Genomic DNA, 19,741 nt, shown 5'->3' with positions numbered 1-19,741 from the left:
AGGGGCCATGGGGAATTCATTGTGAACCCTTCAAGTCCCTCAACACTGTTGAATAGCAAGAAGACAGTACATTTTTGAGAGAACTCTGATAAGTTTTGATGTCGGGTGGGTGTGTGTCCTTTGTCCCCAGGGCATTTTGTTCCTCTACAGTAAAACAGTCCCCCAGATATGGTATGGCTACCTCGCCTCACATCACTGTCACCTGGTCTACTATAGCACCTTTCCTGTCACTCTGTCCTCTTCCCTGGCTTTATTTTTCTTCTTAGCTAATATCAACCCCTGACATACTATATAGTAATTTGTCTTATGTCTATCACCCTGCAGTAAAATGCAGGTTCCTTAAAAACTTGGAATTTGTCCATTTTGTTCACTTCTGTGTTCTCTAGGGTTTCCATAAATATTTGCGGAATGCTTTATGAATGAGTGAACACAAATGCCGTCTCCTTATGGTTGAGAGCATAGGGCCAGACAGCTGGGGTCTGAACCTAGCAGTACCACTTGGGCCGGTCATGTCACCTCTTTGTGCCTCGTTTTCTCACTTGTGAGACAGACTTGGTGATGGCACTCACCTCACAGCCTTCCTCTGTGGATTGAGCTGTTACGCACGAGGTATTGGGAATGGCGAGCGCATGGCACCGTGTAACTCCCTCTGGTAGTTAGATTCAGTTGTCAACTTGGCCAGGTGAACGTACCTAGTTTTGTTGCTGCGGACATGAGCCAATGGAGCGTGAACCTCATCTGTTGCTAATTACATCAGCAGTCGGCTAGGAGGCGTGTCTGCTGCAATGAGTGACCTTTGACTTAATTGGCTGGTGCTTAAATGAGGGAGCGCAACTAGCACAGCCCAAGCAGCTCAACATTCCTCATCTCAGTACTCGCAGCCCAGCCCAGACTTTTGGAGATGCAGAAAGCAGTCACCCTGGGGAAAGTTGTTGGAACCTAGGGACCTGGAGAGACGGCCAGCAGAGACCATCCTGTGCTTTCCCACATAAGAAGGAACCTCAGTGGAAAGTTAGCTGTCTTTCCTCTGAAGACCTAACAAAATAAATCCCCTTTTATTAAAAGCCAGTCCGTCTCTGGTGTGTTGCATTCCGGCAGCTTGCAAACTAGAAAACTCCCACAGTTCGTTACCATTACTGTTAGGATTCCTGTCCTCTTTTCCTGAACTTCTATTATCTTCTTCAGAAGTTTGGATTTGTGACTAGAGTTAGAAATGCAAATTAGATAATGCAGAGACTTCTTCTAAAGAGACTTAACCATTTCTTTCCCTTTGTGGCTTTGCTGCAGGTTCTCCACATACGATTCTACCTGCCACATTGCCCAAGAGATTGCTGAGAAAATCCAACAACGAAATCAGTATGAAAGAAACGGTGAAAACACAATCAAGGTAATACCCCGGAGAGAATTAGAATTTAAAATGGTGTCTTTGAGCTTTAAGTTCGAAAACCCTACTAGTCTGAGGCTGTCTGCATATTTGTGTGTGTAAATGCACGTATAATGGCCCCGGGCTTACCCTTGTGGAATTGACATCACAACCTACTGGGTAGTCGCTATTTACTCCCTGACACTTGATGAAGTGTGACATTTAATTTTTTTCTGAGTTACCTTAAAATTTTCTTATGGTTTTATAGTCTTCTTCAGAAGTTGGTAAATTTTTCCCCAGATAATAAATCTTTTAGAGTTTGTGGGCCAAAAGGTAGTGTCACCAGCTCCTCAAGCATCTCATCTTGCTAGAAGGATAATAGTCTCTTTTGCAATTTTATTGAGATGTATTCATATACCATAGAATCATCCAAAATGTACAGTCAGTGGTTCACAGTATTATATAGTTGTGCATTCATCAGTACGGTCAATTTTGAATATTTTCATTACTCAAAAAAAAAAAAAGTAAAAATAAAAAAGAACACGCAGAACATATCATACTCCTTATCCCCCCATTATTTATTTCTTTTTTGTCTTTATTTTCTTACTCATCTCTCCGTACACTGGATAAAGGGAGTGTCAGTCATAGGTTTTCACAATCACATGGTCACACCATAAAAGCTGTATAGTTCTACAATCATTTTCAAGAATCAAGGCTAGATAATATCTTTTTTTGCATTTTACATTTGAAAATGTAAAAACTATTCTTAGATCATGGGCTGTACAAAAACAATGGCAAGATTTGGTTGGGAGATATATTTTTTAAAGAAAATTCTAAGTTTGAACAGATGCCTCCTATTCAATTCTGACACCACAGGTTTCTTTCTGATTTTTTCCTTCCATTTTTGTATTTTCCTTCTCTCATGGTGAGAACCCTCATTTCCAGCAACATCAGTATACTTTTACTCATTTGATCCGTCTTACAGTTTGCAGAAAATAGTTTCACAATTACTATATAGTACCACTGCAAACATTAAGTGAAGTTTAAGATTTCTCCTTTTTTCTTTTTTGCACTGAGAACATACCCTACTAAGAATACCCAGTCAGATTGCCTTGTTCGAAGTTATTAGAGTTGATTCTTTTTTCTATGTATTATGCTATCCTTTTTTCTGTTTGTGTTCCTTTTTAGGGTTTTCTTCCCCCCCCAACTTTTAAAATTTATTATTTTCTGAATTTGTAAATTATTTACACTGTTCAAAAGTCTAAGTTATATATAAAGGTACTCTCAAAGTCTTGTTCTCATCCCTCTCTTTTCTACTCCTTCTTCAATTAGGCCCTTTAGGTAACTATTTTCATTCATTACTGGTTATTCTTCCTTTGCAGTTTTTTTGAGAAATAGGTATGCATGTACGTAAAGTATGTATGTATCTACGTATGTGTGTATCTTTTACACAAAAGATGGCTAGCATACTGTATATACTATACTGTCTTGCTCTTTTCACTTACTAATACATCCTAGAAATTGCTTCATGTTAGTTCATAGAGATCTTTGTCCTTTTTTTATGGTTCCATAGTGCCCTTTTGTGTGGATGTTATTTAACCATTCTTCTAAGGATAGCTATTTAGATTATTTCCAATCTTTTGCTGCAGTGAATAATGCTGCAATAAATAAACTTGTGGTTTTTTTTTTCATATTTGTGGAAGTGTATTTTAAGAGTCTAGAACTCACATTTTAGGATCACAGGGTAAAGGTGTATGTAATTTTGTTGCCTGTTATCAAAGTCCCCTCCATCGGGGTTGTTATCTACGGCACCTCCACTAGGAATGTGTGAGTGCCTGTTCTTCCCAGCCTGTCCAACAGAGGGCGATTTTATCTTTTGATTTTTTGCCAATCTGATAAGTGAGAAATGATATTTCAGTGTCCTTTTAAATTTGCATCAGATTGTGAGTCAGGTAGAGAATGTATACACATGTTTACAGGCTATTTTTATATTTTTCTATGAACTTTCTTCTTCCTGTCTTTTGTCTATTTTCTATTGCATTTTTTGGGTTTTTTAGTTTTGACCTTTAAAAGTGCCTTATATATTATGGGATTAAGTCTTTATGCTATATTGACATTATTTTATCCCCTTTTATCATTTGTAGTTTGACCTTGCTGATGGAATTTTTTATCCCATTTGGAAGTTTTTTTTTTTTTTTAAAACAGGTTGACTATATCAGTCTTTTATTCCTTCTTTTTATTTTTAGTCATAGCTAGATTTTTGCTATTTCTGTGTTAAAAAGGGAAAATTTTAAACAACCTACATTTATTCTATGATCCATTTGACTAATATTTTCTTAAACAGATTATTTCTAATTATGAATGATTTTTCAGTATGGCTAAATTGTTACCCATGTTAGAATAGATTGTTCTATGTGGAATTTCTATATGTGATTGCATAAAATTTTTTCTTTTTTTGGTTGCATAAAATTTTAAACTTTGAACCTATATTTTGCAGAATTTCTTTTCTATACCAATTCTGATTAGCTTTTAAAAATCTTTGTCATTAGGTGAATATATCATGTCACAATAGTTTAATATACATTTGTTGACTACTTATGCCATTGAGCATCTTTTCATGCACTTATCATATATTTGTACTTCTTGACTTATGAATTGCCCGTATATATCCGTAACCTAATCTTATTTCTTAATTTGAAAGTGCTTTTTATATATAGGTTAGCCATATTAAGCCTTAGTCTGTCATATTGAGTACAAATATTGTTCCTGTTTTTGATTTTGCAAATGACGTTTTTTGACATCTGCTTGTTTTTTTAAATTTGATAGAACTCATCAGTGTTTTTATTTGTGATTCTTTTCTTGTAGGTGTAGAAGTAGAGAAAATTATGCTCAGAAAGGCCTTTTACACCCAGGGATTATATAAGTATTTTACCTATTTGCTTAAATTTTCTTTTAGCTTTTTTTCTGTATGTGTTTTTGTAACATGTAAATCTTTAAAACGTATTTCAGTGTGTTGTAGGCATCTAATTTTATTTTATTGTTTTCTATTTATTAAATTAATAACCCCTTTATGATAGGAATTGTCCATATTTCATTTATTAAAACTTTACACAACTGTACTGTTTCTATACTTTTGTTCTGTTCCACTAATGAAGCTGTCAGTAACTGCCAACATCATATTCTTGTAGTTTTTTATAATGACAATATCTGATTGTGTAAGTCTCTCTTTATTTCTCATCTTCATGGTTTTTATGTATTTTCCTTCATTTATCTTTATTTTAGAGTAATTTTGCAGGGCTTCATTAGAAAAATTTAGTGCTGTGCCTCAATTAGCACCTCTTCCCCCATAAAGAATTCCAGGTGGGAACCTGAATAGACATGCAGTATATTTATAGATTAAATTGGGAATATCTTAACATTTTCCTTTTACTCATTCCTTTAGCAGTATTTAATGTACTTTTTCCATGTGCCAAGAACTGCACTGGATATTTTTCACATTTCATTGGCACTGTCAATAAAGTTTATATATATTAATTTAAAAAGTTCTTCTTAGCTATTATGCAAATTTAGAAATACCCTTGATTTTTTTCATTTAAAAATTGATCACGGTGCTGAATTTTAAAGTTTTTTTTGTTATCTTTCAGTTGATTCTCTTCGGTTTCCCAAGTAGATTATTATCAATCTTTAAATAATGTTAGTTTCATCTCCTTTTGTCCAGTCCTTACATATTTCTTTAACTTATCTTATTGCATTCATTAGAACATCTAGAGCAATGTTAAATAATGATATAATTAAGGCAGTAGTGTTCCATTCTTAGTTTTCTTTGTTTTTGTTTTATTGTTTTTACTTAGGAATGGATTTTGAAATAATTTTCCTCATATTAATCATAAGTTTTTTAATCATTAACAGTGTTAGCCTTATTAGTTTTTTTTTAAACATCACACTGTTCTTAGATTGCTAGAATAAATTCTACTCAGTTATGGCATATTGTCCTTTTAAATGTAATTTTGATTTTGCTTTGCTAATATTTAAAAAAATATTTTCACATTTATAATCCTTAAGTGAGATTGGTGTGTGGCTTCCTTTTTTCCTGTTAGTGCTTGTTATCAGGGTTATGTGAGCTTAAAAATGAATTAGTAGGTTACCAGGGGATGGGGTGGGGATAAGGAATGAGGAGTCAGTGCTTACATTGTACAGAGATTTTTGGGGGGTTGATTGCAAAGTTTAGTAATAAGCCATAACTAGAGCCATCATTTTAAAAAAATTATTTACTTATTTATGAAACATAACCACATATAAACACATTCTTACCATATGATCATTCCATTCTTGTTATATAATCAGTAACTCACAATACCATCACATAGCTGTATATTCATCATCATGATCATTTCTTAGAACATTTGCATCAATTCAGAAAAAGAAATAAAAAGAAAACAGAAAAAAAATCATACATACCATACCCTTTACCCCTCCCTTTCATTGATCACTAGCATTTCAATCTACTAAATTTATTTTAACATTTGTTCCCCCTAATATTTATTTTTATTTTTAATCCATGTGTTTTACTCATCTGTCAATAAGGTAGATAAAAGAAGCATCAGACACAAGGTTTTCACAATCACACAGTCATATTGCAAAAGCTTTATCATTATACAATCATCTTCAAGAAACATGGCTACTGGAACACAGCTCTACCTTTTCAGGCAGTTCTCTCCAGCCTCTCTGTTACACCTTAACTAAAAAGGTGAGATCTATTTAATTTGTAAGAATCAGCTCGAGGATAACCTCTTGACTCTGTTTGGAATCTCTCAGCCATTGACACTTTATTTTGTCTCATTTCTCTCTTTCCCCTTTCGGTCGAGAAGATTTTCTCAATCCCTTGATGCTGTCCCAGCTCATTATAGGATTTCTGTCGCACGTTGCCAGGAAGGTCCACACCCCTGGGAGTCATGTCCTGCGTAGAGAGGGGTAGGGCAGTGAGTTTGCTTGTCGTGTTGGCTGAGAGAGAGAGGCCACATCTGAGCAACAGAAGAGGTTCTCTTGGGGGTGACTCTTATGCCTAATTTTAAGTAGGCTTAGCCTATCCTTTTTTTTTTTAAATATGGAACGCTTCACAGATTTGCCTGTCATCCTTGCTCAGGGGCCATGCTAATCTTCTCTGTATCATTCCAATTTTAGTATATGTGCTGCCAAAGCGAGCACTTAGCCTATCCTTTGTGGGGTTATGTTTCATGTGAACAAACGCCAAGATTGGGGGCTCAGCCTATTGCTTTGGTTGTCCCCACTGCTCGTGAGACTATCAAGAATTCTCCACTTGGTGAAGTTGAATTTTCCCCCTTTCTCATCATTCCCTGAAGGGGACTTTGCAAATACTTTTTTATTTACTGTTCAAATCCTTCTGGGATTTATTGGGGCATCACTCTGGACAAACCTACAAAATCTCATGCCCTACTCAAGGTTCCAAGTACTATGGTGTTCAACTAAGCTGTCTACATAAGTTATATTAGGAACTTCACTAGTCAAAATACAAATTTTGTACCAAATAAACATTTTTTGCTTTATTCTCACACATAAGTTAAAGTTTTAAAATATTAATTACCATCTATTTTCAACACCCTGCATTATTGACATTCGTTTGTTCTTCCTCATGCAAAACATTTTTAAATTTGTACCATTAGTCACTATCATTATATACTCTAGGCATTCCTAAATTATACCATCTCAGTCTTTATCATCTATCTTTCCTTATGATTTCATTTGTTAGAGCCATCATTTTTAGTGGTTATACACTCATCTATCTCTTGAACTCTTTTGATCTTTAATTCTGTAGACTCTTTCATAGGCCTGTTGTATGTGTATTGTGTGTCTTGTTTGTTTCTTTGTTTTGTTCTTTACTCCATGAAGGAGGAGAGAGCTGCTTTCCTTGGCTTTCCCCATAACATTGTAAGTAGTTTTTCCTGGGTTCCCAGAGGTGTTAGATTGCTTAAGGCTAGGATTGTCTGACACCTTGCTTGGATGATTGCTTGATGTGTGCAGCCAGTGGCCTGCTCCTGATGTTAGGCTGTTATCTCCTCATTGTGACCCTGTTTGTCAAAGGACAGTACACCTGCTTTGACTGCAGTTGTATAATGGCTACTTTTAATAAAAGAGCAAATCAAATCTGCGATATTCTGTCTTTTTAAGGTAACTTCACATCTCTGATTTCATCTATGGTTGACTTTGTTTCTACTTAAATAGGCACTTTTATTTTCCATATTTCCAAATTCCTAGAGGGTCTCTCCCCAAAACCAAAAATTTCCTTCAAGTTTGTAGAATAGTTGGAGAAAATCATACACCCCTGGAAAAAAAAAGTCATGGGTAGTTAACGTTCCTCTTGTACAAAGAGAACACATGACCATAAAACTTTTCAGCAGGGTATAAATATTCTTGTGTGTTTAGAGAAGAATGGCCAGGATGGTGATGGGACTTGAAGCCTTGCATTTGAAGCATGGTTGAGGGAACTGTGGGGTTTTCCCTGGTGAAAGAAGACTCGGGGGCATACAACTGCCGATTTAAAAATATCTGAACACCTTTTGTGTGGAAGAAGGATTATATGTTTCTTTCATGACCCCAAGATAGAGGAACTGGAGCAGTGGGTACATGTTCAAGAGACTGACTTCAGGTTTTTGTGAGGCCACGTTGACCAAGGGCTACTTGTGAGGTCAGAGGTAGCTGGTATTCTTGCATGGGCTGGTTCACCTGCTGGTCAGGTTGTAAAGCAGGACCAGCTGTAGGTGGGCAGCCAGACAGGTAACCATCACGCTTCCTCACGACCCAGAGTTTCCATCATTTGGAGGTGAAGCTTCTCCTCCCACCCTTCCTTCATAGAATCACCCTAAGCCACACAGCATTTACACGATTTTACTTAGTAGATCAAACACCTCTGGACTAGAATACTTAGAATGTGTTCTTTTCTTTTCAGCTTACCGTGACAATCAGAACTTTGTTGCAGAATCTGAAGGAAAAGATCGCCTTTTTGAAGGACTTATTGCTAAGAGCTGTGTCAACACATCAGATGTATCCATGTAAACATTTCCACCTCTTTTCTAGAGTGGGAGGAAAAGCAGTATTTTTTTAAGAAAGGAAGGAATCTGGGCCACCCAGGTTTTTCCAAAGCTTGAGAAAGACCTGGTTTCCAAAATATTGCCTGTAATCTTGATTTCTATTCTAAGTGTCTGTTATATATTTTACAGTGAATATGCTGGCAAAGCAAAACTTAGTGGAGGAATTAATTTATTTGGGTGTAACCTTTACAGGGCAGTAAGCTAATTGCTTTCTGTCAGTACTGCATTTATACAGAGCCCAACATTGCTACCTGTCTAGACTACCTCGAAAATGGCTAGCTCTTGCTCGGTTATTTTCAATGGTACATTTTCTTCTTGGAGAGGTCAATAGCAGTAGAACCCATCCTTTTTGTTTTTGTTGTTTTTCCGTAGATTATTGAGATGTGACTTGTTTGCCATGATTCTCTCAGAGGCACGGACAGTGTCTCTGTTTGAGGGGAGGGGAGGGGAACATTTGGCTTGGAGCAAGTTGTCCCTTCATCTCAAACTTCAAGCTTCCACCAACACTGTCAGGTAGTAAACCTTTTTTTTTTTTTTTTTTTTAAGAATCTCATAATCTGATCAATTTAGAAAAAGAATCACATGACTTGTTACATAAACTAATCTTCTGAACCTGAGTTTATATTGTGTTGACAGTTGACTTCAAACTCATCTTCTCTCATCATTTGTTTAAATTGTTAGTAGTCCATGCTAAAGACCCAAATTTTTATAATCTCAGGAAATGGTTACTTTCATTTTAAATATGGGAAAATGTAGGAATATAGATTTTAAATATAGGATGGGCCACGGTGGCTCAGTGGTCAGAGTTCTCTCCTGCCATGCCAGAGACCTGGGTTCAATTCCCGGTGCCTGCCCATGCGAAGAAAAAAAAAGCAATTAAATATAATAGTATAAGTGTTTAAAAAATATCTTTCCTCAAGTGTAACCTCTTTACTTCACCAGGAAATTTGATTTAGATTAGTCACATGATTTTCCAAATACTCAATTATTAACCTACTAAGGTTTCAAATAAAGTTCAATTTCAATAAACAATTGGGGTCTTTAACGTAATTGGAATATTCTGACACATTTCATTTGTAACTTTACTCTCCATCTGGTATCACTTGTTACTGTGCAGCTAGCCTATTATATAGGGAGTTTAAATTTTACTAAAAACAAGTCTTAATATATAGACCTCAAGTAGTTTCAGGTGGGCAGGTCTGTTTTCTCTCCTTTCAGTTCTAAGGACTGGGAAGTTTGCACATGAGAGCTAAATACAAACTCATTTTAGTGTTACCTACAGTACATATATACAAAAGCACCTGAATATTGTGTAATAACACAATATTAATAACTGTGTACTTGCTAACATCTATTAAGGTAACTGGCTATTATTCATCTTATAATAATTATGTGCTGCATCTACAGGACAAGAAAGACATGTAAATTAAGAATTTTTACTTTTTCCTGTTAACAGTTTCTATTAGTTATTAATCAGAGATAGTTTTAAACATGCCACACTAATAATTGACTTTGTTCTCCTAAATACTTAGTGTTCTGGCCATTTTTAAAAATCTCATAGACTTTGATTTTGTGGTCATCTCAGAATTACTCCCCAAATTTGCTGTATTATGCACTAATCATTAAAAATACTGAACAGAAATTAGTAATTGACCTTGATGTGTATAATTCAGAATTTCCTAAGAGAAATAAAGAAACTCAACCGGAATATAACAGCCTTCTTTAAAATCCTATTTATATTTTCATTGTGAGTCAATAACTGGGCTGTTTTTGCGCTAACTGCAGCCGGTACAAGGGGGTGGAACTCAGATAATCCACCACAGGGGTGCGCTCTTAAACCTTCTGTGCTTTGTGGGAGCCTGTTTTTCTTTTGATAGCATGGAAAAAAGGAGGTAACTAATATATTATGAAGACCTCTTTTTAAAATTCTCCATTTGTTTTCCCCTTCATCCCATCCCTTTTTCCTTTCCCAGATATTTTAAATAATTCTGTGACTGTTGACCTGCCAGATTTAAGATCCATCAGATAGCAATTTTGTCAGTCCTCCTACTAACCTCATACTATTAGTTTGTTTTGGTGCCTCTTTTTCCCTTCTTTACAAAAAAGGCATTGAGGCCGAGTCGAGCTCTGCACGTCAGGTCCCTGATGGAGTTGGCAGGAGAAGCCAGCACCCGAGCAGAGAGGTGTTTCTGACACAGACGAGTGGAATCTCTGAGAGCCTGAGGAACTTGCCAGGACCTCACAACTGGAAAATGGAAGAGGCAGAATTCAAACACAGGACTTTGAGGCCCCCAAAGTCAGTTTCTTGAAAGCCGAATTCCACTTTAATGGAAATGAGGCAGTCAGCTGTTACCTGGCATGTCCTTAGCTATAACTCCCTATTAATTGGCATTTGCTCTAGTGCCAAGAAAAATCCTGTTTATGATGCAAATCCTGAAGAACCTTTTTAATCATCAGAAAGATTAAACAGTGTTCACTGTGGTTTATTAGGTATGCTTTATAATGTTCTAATTCTTAGAAAAATTTTCCCCCATAAATAACCAATAGAGTGACTTTTTAATCCTTTTTTTTTTTGCTTGAAGTATAATTAATGTTGGTGACTTTTAAAGGTGAATATTTGAATACCACATTCCTTTACTGTGCTTAGTAGTTGAAACTTTATGATATTTTACTTAATGAATTTATGCCTTTCTGCATCTGTGAAGATTTTCAAAGACACACAGACTTGCCAAAAAAAATAAGTCTTCTGAAAATGTCTTCTAAACAATTAAATTCATAGTGTTTAGGTATAAGATGTTATTGCTCTTTCCTGGAAAAGTAGTTTTCTTATTGGCAAGAAGCAATGTGAAATTAAGAAGAAAGCTCTATGGCTTTGAATTGGTTAGTTTGCAATTTCTAAACCAAAATCTTGCAGCCAGAAAATTTGAAACTGCTGCAAAGCATTAACTTCTATTCATAGTACTTCTTTGAGCTAGGAACTATAATTGCCTTACCAGTTGAGAAAAGTGTGTGCTGTGTTAGGCTGTGCATGAAATTTCAGGTAGTATTAAAATTATTCTTAGAATTGGCTTTAAGTGATGCTTGTCTTTTTTTTTTTTTTTTTTTTTTTTTTTTTCTCTTTTCAATTTTTATTTCTGTCAAAACATTTTTTTTTTTCCATTCTACAAATGCACTCAGTAATTCTTAGTATCATCACATAGATGTATGATCATCATTTCTTAGTACATTTGCATCGATTTAGGAAAAGAACTAGCAAAACAGCAGAAAAAGATATAGAATGTTAATATAGAGAAGAGAATTAAAATAATAATACTAATAATATATATATATATAAAAAGGAAAAAGAAAAAAACAAAAACAAAAGATACAAACACACAAACAAACAAACAAAAAACCATATTTCAGGTGCAGCTTCATTCAGTGTTCCAACCTAGTTACATTACACTTAGGTATTATTGTGCTGTCCATTTTTGAGTTTTTGTATCTAGTCCTGTTGCACAGTCTGTATCCCTTCAGCTCCAATTACCCATTATCTTACCCTGTTTCTAACTCCTGCTGGTCTCTGTTACCAATGATATATTCCAAGCTGATTCTCAAATGTCGGTTCACATCAGTGGGACCTTACAGTATTTGTCCTTTAGTTTTGGGCTAGACTCACTCAGCATAATGTTCTCTAGGTCCATCCATGTTATTACATGCTTCATAAGTTTAGTCTGTCTTAAAGCTGCATGATATTCCATCGTAGGTATACGCCACAGTTTGTTTAGCCACTCGTCTGTTGATGAACATTTTGGCTGTTTCCATCTCTTTGCAATTGTAGATAATGCTGCTATAAACACTGGTGTGCAAATGTCCGTCTGTGTCTTTGCCCTTAAGTCCTTTGAGTGGATACCTAGCAGTGGTATTGCTGGGTCGTAATCCATTCTGCCATTCTATGTCTTTTGATTGGGAAATTCAGTCCATTAACTTTTAGTATTATTACTGTTTGGATAATATTTTCCTCTACCATTTTGGCTTTTGTATTATATATATCATATCTGATTTTCCTTCTTTCTACACTTTACTCCATACCTCTCTCTTCTGTCTTTTCGTATCTGACTCTAGTGCTCCCTTTAATATTTCTTGCAGAGCTGGTCTCTTGGTCACAAATTCTCTCAGTGACTTTTTGTCTATAAATGTTTTAATTTCTCCTTCATTTTTGAAGGACAATTTTGCTGGATATAGGAGTCTTGGTTGGCAGTTTTTCTCTTTTAGTAATTTAAATATATCATCCCACTGTCTTCTAGCTTCCATGGTTTCTGCTGAGAAATCTACACATAGTCTTATTGGGTTTCCCTTGTATGTGACAGATTGTTTTTCTCTTGCTGCTTTCAAGATCCTCTCTTTCTCTTTGAACTCTGACATTCTAACTAGTAAGTGTCTTGGAGAATGCCTATTTGGGTCTATTCTCTTTGGGGTGCGCTGCACTTCTTGGATCTGCAAATTTAGGTCTTTCATAAGAGTTGGGAAATTTTCAGTGATAATTTCTTCCATTAGTTTTTCTCCTCCTTTTCCCTTCTCTTCTCCTTCTGGGACACCCACAACACGTATATTTGTGCGCTTCATATTGTCATTCAGTTCCCTGATCCCCTGCTCAAGTTTTTCCATTCTTTTCCCTATAGTTTCTGTTTCTTTTTGGAATTCAGATGTTCCATCCTCCAGTTCACTAATTGTAGCTTCTGTCTCTTTAGATCTACCATTGTAGGTATCCATTGTTTTTTCCATTTTTTCTTCTTTGTCCTTCACTCCCATAAGTTCTGTGATTTGTTTTTTCAGATTTTCTATTTCTTCTTTTTGTTCAGCCCATATCTTCTTCATGTCCTCCCTCAATTTATTGATTTGGTTTTTGAAGAGTTTTTCCATTTCTGTTCGTATATTCAGCATTAGTTGTCTCAGCTCCTGTATCTCATTTGAACTATTGGTTTGGTCCTTTGACTGGGCCATATCTTCAATTTTCCGAGCGTCATCCATTATTTTCTGCTGGTGTCTGGGCATTTGATCAGATTTCCCTGGGTGTGGGACCCAGCTGGTTGAAAGCTTTTTCTGTGAAATCTCTGGGCTCTGTTTTTCTTTTCCTGCCCAGTAGGTGGCGCTCGTGGCGCTCGTCTGTCTGCACGGCAGTCGGCCCAGGAAACCGCGCGTGGAGGCGGGGGTCGCTGGCCGCCGCGGCTTGGGAGAGTGCCGGTCCTAATTGCCCAGCTGGCCCGAAACGCCAAGCGTGACGGGAGGGCCCCGCTATCCAACGTTCCCAGTCAGACCGGGGAGCCACGTGCGTGGAGGGGACCCCAGTCGCCAGCCGCCCCGGCCGGGAAAACGCGTGCCCCTCGGGTATCTCACCGCAGCAGATTCTCCCTGCCCGTTCAGCTGTTCCAGAATGGGGTACGCTGTCTTTTTGGTCTCTGTCGTGACTCCGGGAGCTGTTTTGTATTGTTTCTGTTTCTTTAGTTGCTTTTCTGGAGGAGGAACTAAGACTCGCGCGTCTTACTAAGCCGCCATCTTCTCCGGAACTCTCGATGCTTGTCTTTTTGTTGAGCTTTCAAAGGCAGTAGCTTTACTGCTTTAAAAGGAATTTAAAAAATCTCTTTACGAAGGGGGTTCAGCATCAAAAGATATTTTGGTGTCTTGGGAGAAAACCTGTAGAAATAATTTTTTAAAAATCTATAAATAACTTTTCTGTCCTTGGTATTTTTTTGGGAAAAAGATGGATGGATGGATGAATGGATGGATAGATAATCACTATATAAAAAACGAACTGAGCATAGGTGTAGGGAGGTTAACTGAATAGATTTTTGAGCTATCCTTGTGGCTCCAGTGGAAGTGAAATGATTCTTAGACACTTCACCAGTTCATGAAAATGTTTTCACTGGTGCCTGTTAATATGAGAAAAAATAATAAGTGAATATTTCTGTCAGTATGCATTTTCTGATTTATGTTTTGTTACATTGTACTTTCTACTTTTTGATGTTAGATATAATTTTTTTCACTATGGTAGTAAAAGTAGCTATTTATGGTTGTTCTGCATCACATGGCAAAGCATGTCATTGTAATTCTATATAAGCCTCCCGAATTCATTTGGAAATATCACTGGTCCATGACACCCAGCAGTCCAGGTTCCATTGGTATAGTGGTAAAAACACTGGCTTTGGAGCCAGACAAAACTGAAATTGAAAACCAACTCTGCCACTTACTCAGGGCCAATGAGCTATTTAGCCTTTCTGGACCTAGGATTCCTTATCTATAAGGTAGGAACAATGTACTGACTTTGCATGGATATTGTGAAAATTGGGGAAAAAAACATTAAGCCCCTAATAGAACTAGCCTCCCATAACGGTGAGTGTTTAATGAAAGGCAGAATTCTGTAAACTTGGACATGTCACTTAAGCTCTCAGTGCCTCAATTTTCTCATTTATAAAATAGGGATGTTAAAAGTATACTTAGGATTGTAGAATCATTGTGAAGATTAAATTATATGCATAGAAGGTGCTTGGCCTGTACTGAGCCTTCCTTGAAGATCAGCAGCTACTATTATCATGCTGGAAAAGTCCCAGCTACCATCTGGGATTTTTACCCAGCTTACGCACGGGTAAGACACTTATCGGTGCTGAGGAGCACGCAGTTATAAACCTTGGCCTACCTTTGTGGAATTTATCAAAACACACTGGTAACTTTGTTTGCCGCACAAGTCTCTGGCTTCTAGAACCTTAAGCCATCTCCTTACTTGCATGATTCTTTAACCTCTTGTTATGAACAACCCTGTACAGTAAGCATACTATGCAGAAGGGCCCCTGTACTATTTAGCCTTCCATGCTCACTTTAACTCATACTCTGTTCTCTCAATAGATGAAAGTAAAAAAAAAAAAAAAAACACCTAACATTAAACAAAGAGGTAGAATGTTGCTAATTGGTTAGTTTTTCAGTTTTCCCAGATTTACTACGACTGAGACTATTCTAAATTTATATTGCCAGCATTGTTACTGTTTTGAACAGGGTTTTGAGACATGGTAATGATAAGTGAGCAGTGCTGGGAGTCTCAGGACGGAGAAGCCTATAAACCCTGGTAGCTGAAGCCGAAGTGTTGACTAGGCAGGCCCAGCAGGTGGTTTCCCACTAGAGTAGTAAAGACAGCTGTTAACCAGCTGAGTGGTTTAGCCACTTACCTGCCTGCTCCGGAAGGCAAGGACATTGGATTAGGGGATCTCTAAGACCTCTCCTAGGATTTAGGGTCTCTGACTCTGTTCTTTGTTTACTCATCTACAGAATATAATCAACAAATTTTACTGCTTTCAAAGTTGATGTAGTTAAACTAGTTCATCCTTAACATTTGTTTAAATCTGTGATTAGTATCTGCTTACTTTAAAAACTTGTCTTTATACTTTTTGTTTTAAAAACATTACATTTTTAGTATGTAACTTATTTTAGTATGTAACTAAAATTTATCACTTATTTAACCAGTGAACCTCTTCTCTTTCTTCCTCATCCCCATCCAATTCCATCTCATTCTTCATTGTTAATCAGCTTTGATGGTTTGGTTCCTGTCATGCCAGATTTTATCCCAGGCTTTTCTAATCATTTACAAATACACACACACACACACACACAATTCACGTATACAATTCTTTTGACTATAAATGAATCATACTATACATACGGCCCTGAAACATATTTTTATTAATTAGTGTATAATAGAGTCAAACAATAGAACAGTATTCACTGAAAAGCAAGTCCCCCTCAAATTTTGGATCCCCAGTCTCTATCCTTAGAGGCAGTCGTTTGCATGCCATTTCAAGAAGATTTCAGTGTACCTACAAATGTATATGTGTTTTTACGATTTGTTTTAACTTTTTTATTGTATAATTACAAAACAAAGAAAGAAAAAAGCAATAGTTTTCAAAGCACGCTTCAACAAGTAGTTAGAGGATAGATCCCAGAGTTTGTCATGGGCTACCATACTGTCATCTCAGATTTCTCCTTCTAACTGCTCCAGAACATTGGAGGTTAGAAGGCATATATATATATATATATATATATATTTTATCATCACTTTTTTCTTTTTTGTGAAAAATAGCATATAGACACAAAAACTAAATTTCAAAGCACAGCACAACAATTAGTTGTAGAACAGATTTCAGAGTTTGGGGTGGGTTACAGTTCCACAATTTTAGGTTTTTACTGCTGCTCTAAGATAACGAGACTAAAGGAAATATCAGTGTAATGATTCAGCAATCATACTCGTTTGTTAAACCTTAGTTCTCTGTATAACTCCACCATTACCTTTGATATTTCTCCCACTCTTGAGAGGTTTGGGCTATGGCCATTCTAACTTTCTCATGTTGTAAGGAGCTGTCAGTAATATGGGATAGGGTGATGGTATAAGCTGATGTTCTTGAAACGCTGGCTCCTCTAGTTTTCAGGATTTATCTGGTCCAGGGACCCATCTGGAGGTTGTAGGTTTCTGGAGTTACCCTAGTGCATGGACCCTTTGTAGAATCTTATATATTGCCCTAGGTGTTCTTTAGGATTGGCTGGAATGGTTTTGGTTGGGGTTTGACAAGTTATGATAGATAGCAATTTCTAACTGAAGTTTGTGTTAAGAGCAACCTCCAAAGTAGCCTCTTGACTCTATTTGAACTCTCTCAGCCACTGATACTTTGTTACACTTCTTTTCCCCCTTTTGGTCAGGATGGGATTGTTGACCCCACAGTGCTAGACTCTTCCCTGGAATCATCTCCCACACAGCCAGGGAGACTTCCACCCCTGGATATCATGTCCCACATGGGGGTAGAGTAATGATTTCACTTGCACAGTTGGGCTTAGAGAGAGTGAGGCCACAGCTGAGCAACAAGAGGTGCTCTGGAGGTGACTCTCAGGCACACCTATAGGTAGGCTAAGCTTCTCCACTGCATGCGTAAGCTACACAGCAGCAAGCCTCAAGATTAAGGATTTGGCCTATTGATTTGGATGTCCCTGATATTGGAAACAGTATCAGGGGTTTCCCCGATGGTAAAGTGTAATAGTTCCATATTTTTTCTCCCGTCTCTCAAGGAACTTTGCCAATACTTTTTGATTATTTGCTTAATATATTCTGGAATATATCTAGGCATCACATTAAACTATACAGGATTAAAGGTCCTCATTTTTATACTGGGCTCCCTGTTTTTCGATTGTTTAAATGAGCTATCCTGAGAGGTTGAGTTAGAATATGTGCTACAGAACCTTTAGGTTCTGGTCAAAATAAACCTTTCTTCATTTGGTCTCAAAGAGTAGGTGAGGTTCTAAAATATAGACACTGTCTTCCTTACCCCTGTGTTCTGTATTCCCTTAATCCCGACCTGATCGCCTTTCTTCTTATCTCTGAATACCAGGTTATTCGTATATAAAACAGCGTCTCAAAATCTAGAAATAAAAACCACTCTAGGCAAAGTGTGACTGCTATAAGAGCTTACAATCTAGGCCCCTGTTTTATAAGCATTTTCTAAATGAACCATTCAATAATTGCTCTTTTGTTTTTGGCTTATTTTACCTTACCAAATGTCCCATGGGTTCATTCATAATGTTGCATGCCTCACAACTATTAGAGATTTCTTGGCATTACATATTAGGAAACAAACAAACAAAAAAAAAGGTGAAGTAACTGGCCCAAAATCATATAGATAGTGGCCTAAACATTACTAAAACTTTGACTTTTAGATTTCTGGTCTGGTGTACTTACTAGAATAACAAACTAAAATCTCTATTTTGGGGGGGGGGTAATTTTCTTTAAAGATCATGCAATACATGTAAGTAATAAACTGATAGTAACAATTTTTTAGAGCAAATCTATTGCATTAAGTAGCATTTTACAGAATGTATTTCAGATATGTTAACAGGTGTTCACATGAAAGGAAGAGGACATAAAGGACCTTGTTTTCTTCTTTTAAATAGCACTCATTAGAGAGTTAACAGAGTATTATATTAGTCCAGGAAAGCACTCTTTGAACACTGGCACCTTAACTCAAAGTTTAAGGAATGACTGAGCTAGATTACCTTGTTGATAGGAATAGTCGTTTAAATTTTATTCACTTGGAAAAAGAATATCTATCTACTCTTTCTCAGTGAAAGAACTTGTGTTGTTGAGATGTGTCAGTGTTTTTAAGTATTCAGCTATGGTATTGACAAGGTCCTTTGCTTGAAGTATCAGTGAAGTTGAAGGTCAGAGCAGAAAAAGAAGAATGGTTGTGATCTCTTCTGGATATTGCTGACTCGAGTCTGTAAAAGTCACAGCTGACCTGGAGAGTTAATGTAATAATAGGTAAAATGAGGTAATTCACCCACTGTTGGACCTTAACAAGATGTCTGCAGAACACAACTTGAAGGGGATCGAAGACAGAACCTATTGGATGATCTTGTAACTCGAGAGAGACTGCTTCTGGCATCCTTTAAGAATGAGGGTGCAGAACCCGATCTGATCAGGTATGATGCTTTCGCTTACAGGGGTTATTTGGTGGGTGAAGGTTTACTTGCAGAGGTTATGGCTGTTTCCTGAATGGCATAATTTCTTTAACTAGTAAAATATATTCTGTTCGTTTATAGTGTTTCACTATGATTTTCTATTCAATTTTGTTTTCATTAATTGCTTAGAATTAGTAAACCAGGTATGTTCTGCTGAATCCCATCTAGGGTTGATCATATTTAGGTGGAACACAGATTATCTCGGAAAACTTTTGCATTCTTTGGTTGCGCATTCTGCTTTGTTTACTGCCTTTTAAACTCCTGAAGCCACTTACTTGACCGGTCTGTGCAGAAAGTGAGTTGTTTTAATCGGCACCTTAAAAAAACTTCTAGTAAGATTGTCGTTCCTGGCTCATGAAGACAGAGTAACGTGACAGTTAGATTATTCTTACCTGGATTACTCTCACTGCTCTTTGCCAATGAGTGCTGCATACCATGCAGAGTTGACAGCTGTTCTTAGTTCTGCTGGAAGACCCAGAGAAGTGGCCCAGCTTTCCAAGACTGAGGTTTAATGAGCCATAAACTGTTACATCTTTACAATTGGCCTCGCCTGTGCTTCCTGAACACCCTTACCATAAATTCATCGTGGGAACCATGACAGGAGTGAGTTTAGGGTAGAAACTCGCCTCTTACCCCCCTTCCCTGCTAGGGATAATACCTACATTGGTGGAGAGGCGCCTTGTTTCTGCTTCCTTCCTTGTTAGCAGTAATAGGGTTTCCCAAAGGCAGTAGGTTTGGGGCTGAG

The 19,741-nt window shown here is 37.0% G+C and overlaps 1 protein-coding gene and 1 non-coding gene across 4 annotated transcripts in view; one reads left to right on the top strand and one right to left on the bottom strand.

Annotated features, from left to right (window-relative positions):
• Positions 1 to 19,741, top strand: part of STX8 (syntaxin 8) — a 302,127-nt gene that overhangs the window by 9,672 nt on the left and 272,714 nt on the right. For all 3 annotated transcript variants that reach the window (XR_013177896.1, XM_077165960.1, XM_077165961.1), the window contains exons 2-4: positions 1,288 to 1,387; positions 8,328 to 8,422; positions 18,847 to 18,957. Coding sequence is in view for 2 of the 3 variants with exons in the window: in XM_077165960.1 (XP_077022075.1) it covers positions 1,288 to 1,387; positions 8,328 to 8,422; positions 18,847 to 18,957 (306 nt within the window). In the remaining variant the exon portion in view is untranslated. The remainder of the gene's footprint in view (positions 1 to 1,287; positions 1,388 to 8,327; positions 8,423 to 18,846; positions 18,958 to 19,741) is intronic.
• LOC143689150 (U6 spliceosomal RNA) lies at positions 6,462 to 6,568 on the bottom strand. Its single transcript, XR_013178615.1, has one exon. It is a non-coding gene; the product is annotated as a U6 spliceosomal RNA (small nuclear RNA).

The sequence above is a fragment of the Tamandua tetradactyla genome, chromosome 6 (assembly GCF_023851605.1).
Source record: "Tamandua tetradactyla isolate mTamTet1 chromosome 6, mTamTet1.pri, whole genome shotgun sequence".
Classification (NCBI taxonomy): Eukaryota; Metazoa; Chordata; class Mammalia; order Pilosa; family Myrmecophagidae; genus Tamandua; species Tamandua tetradactyla.
This window is presented reverse-complemented; position numbering and strand designations above follow the sequence as displayed.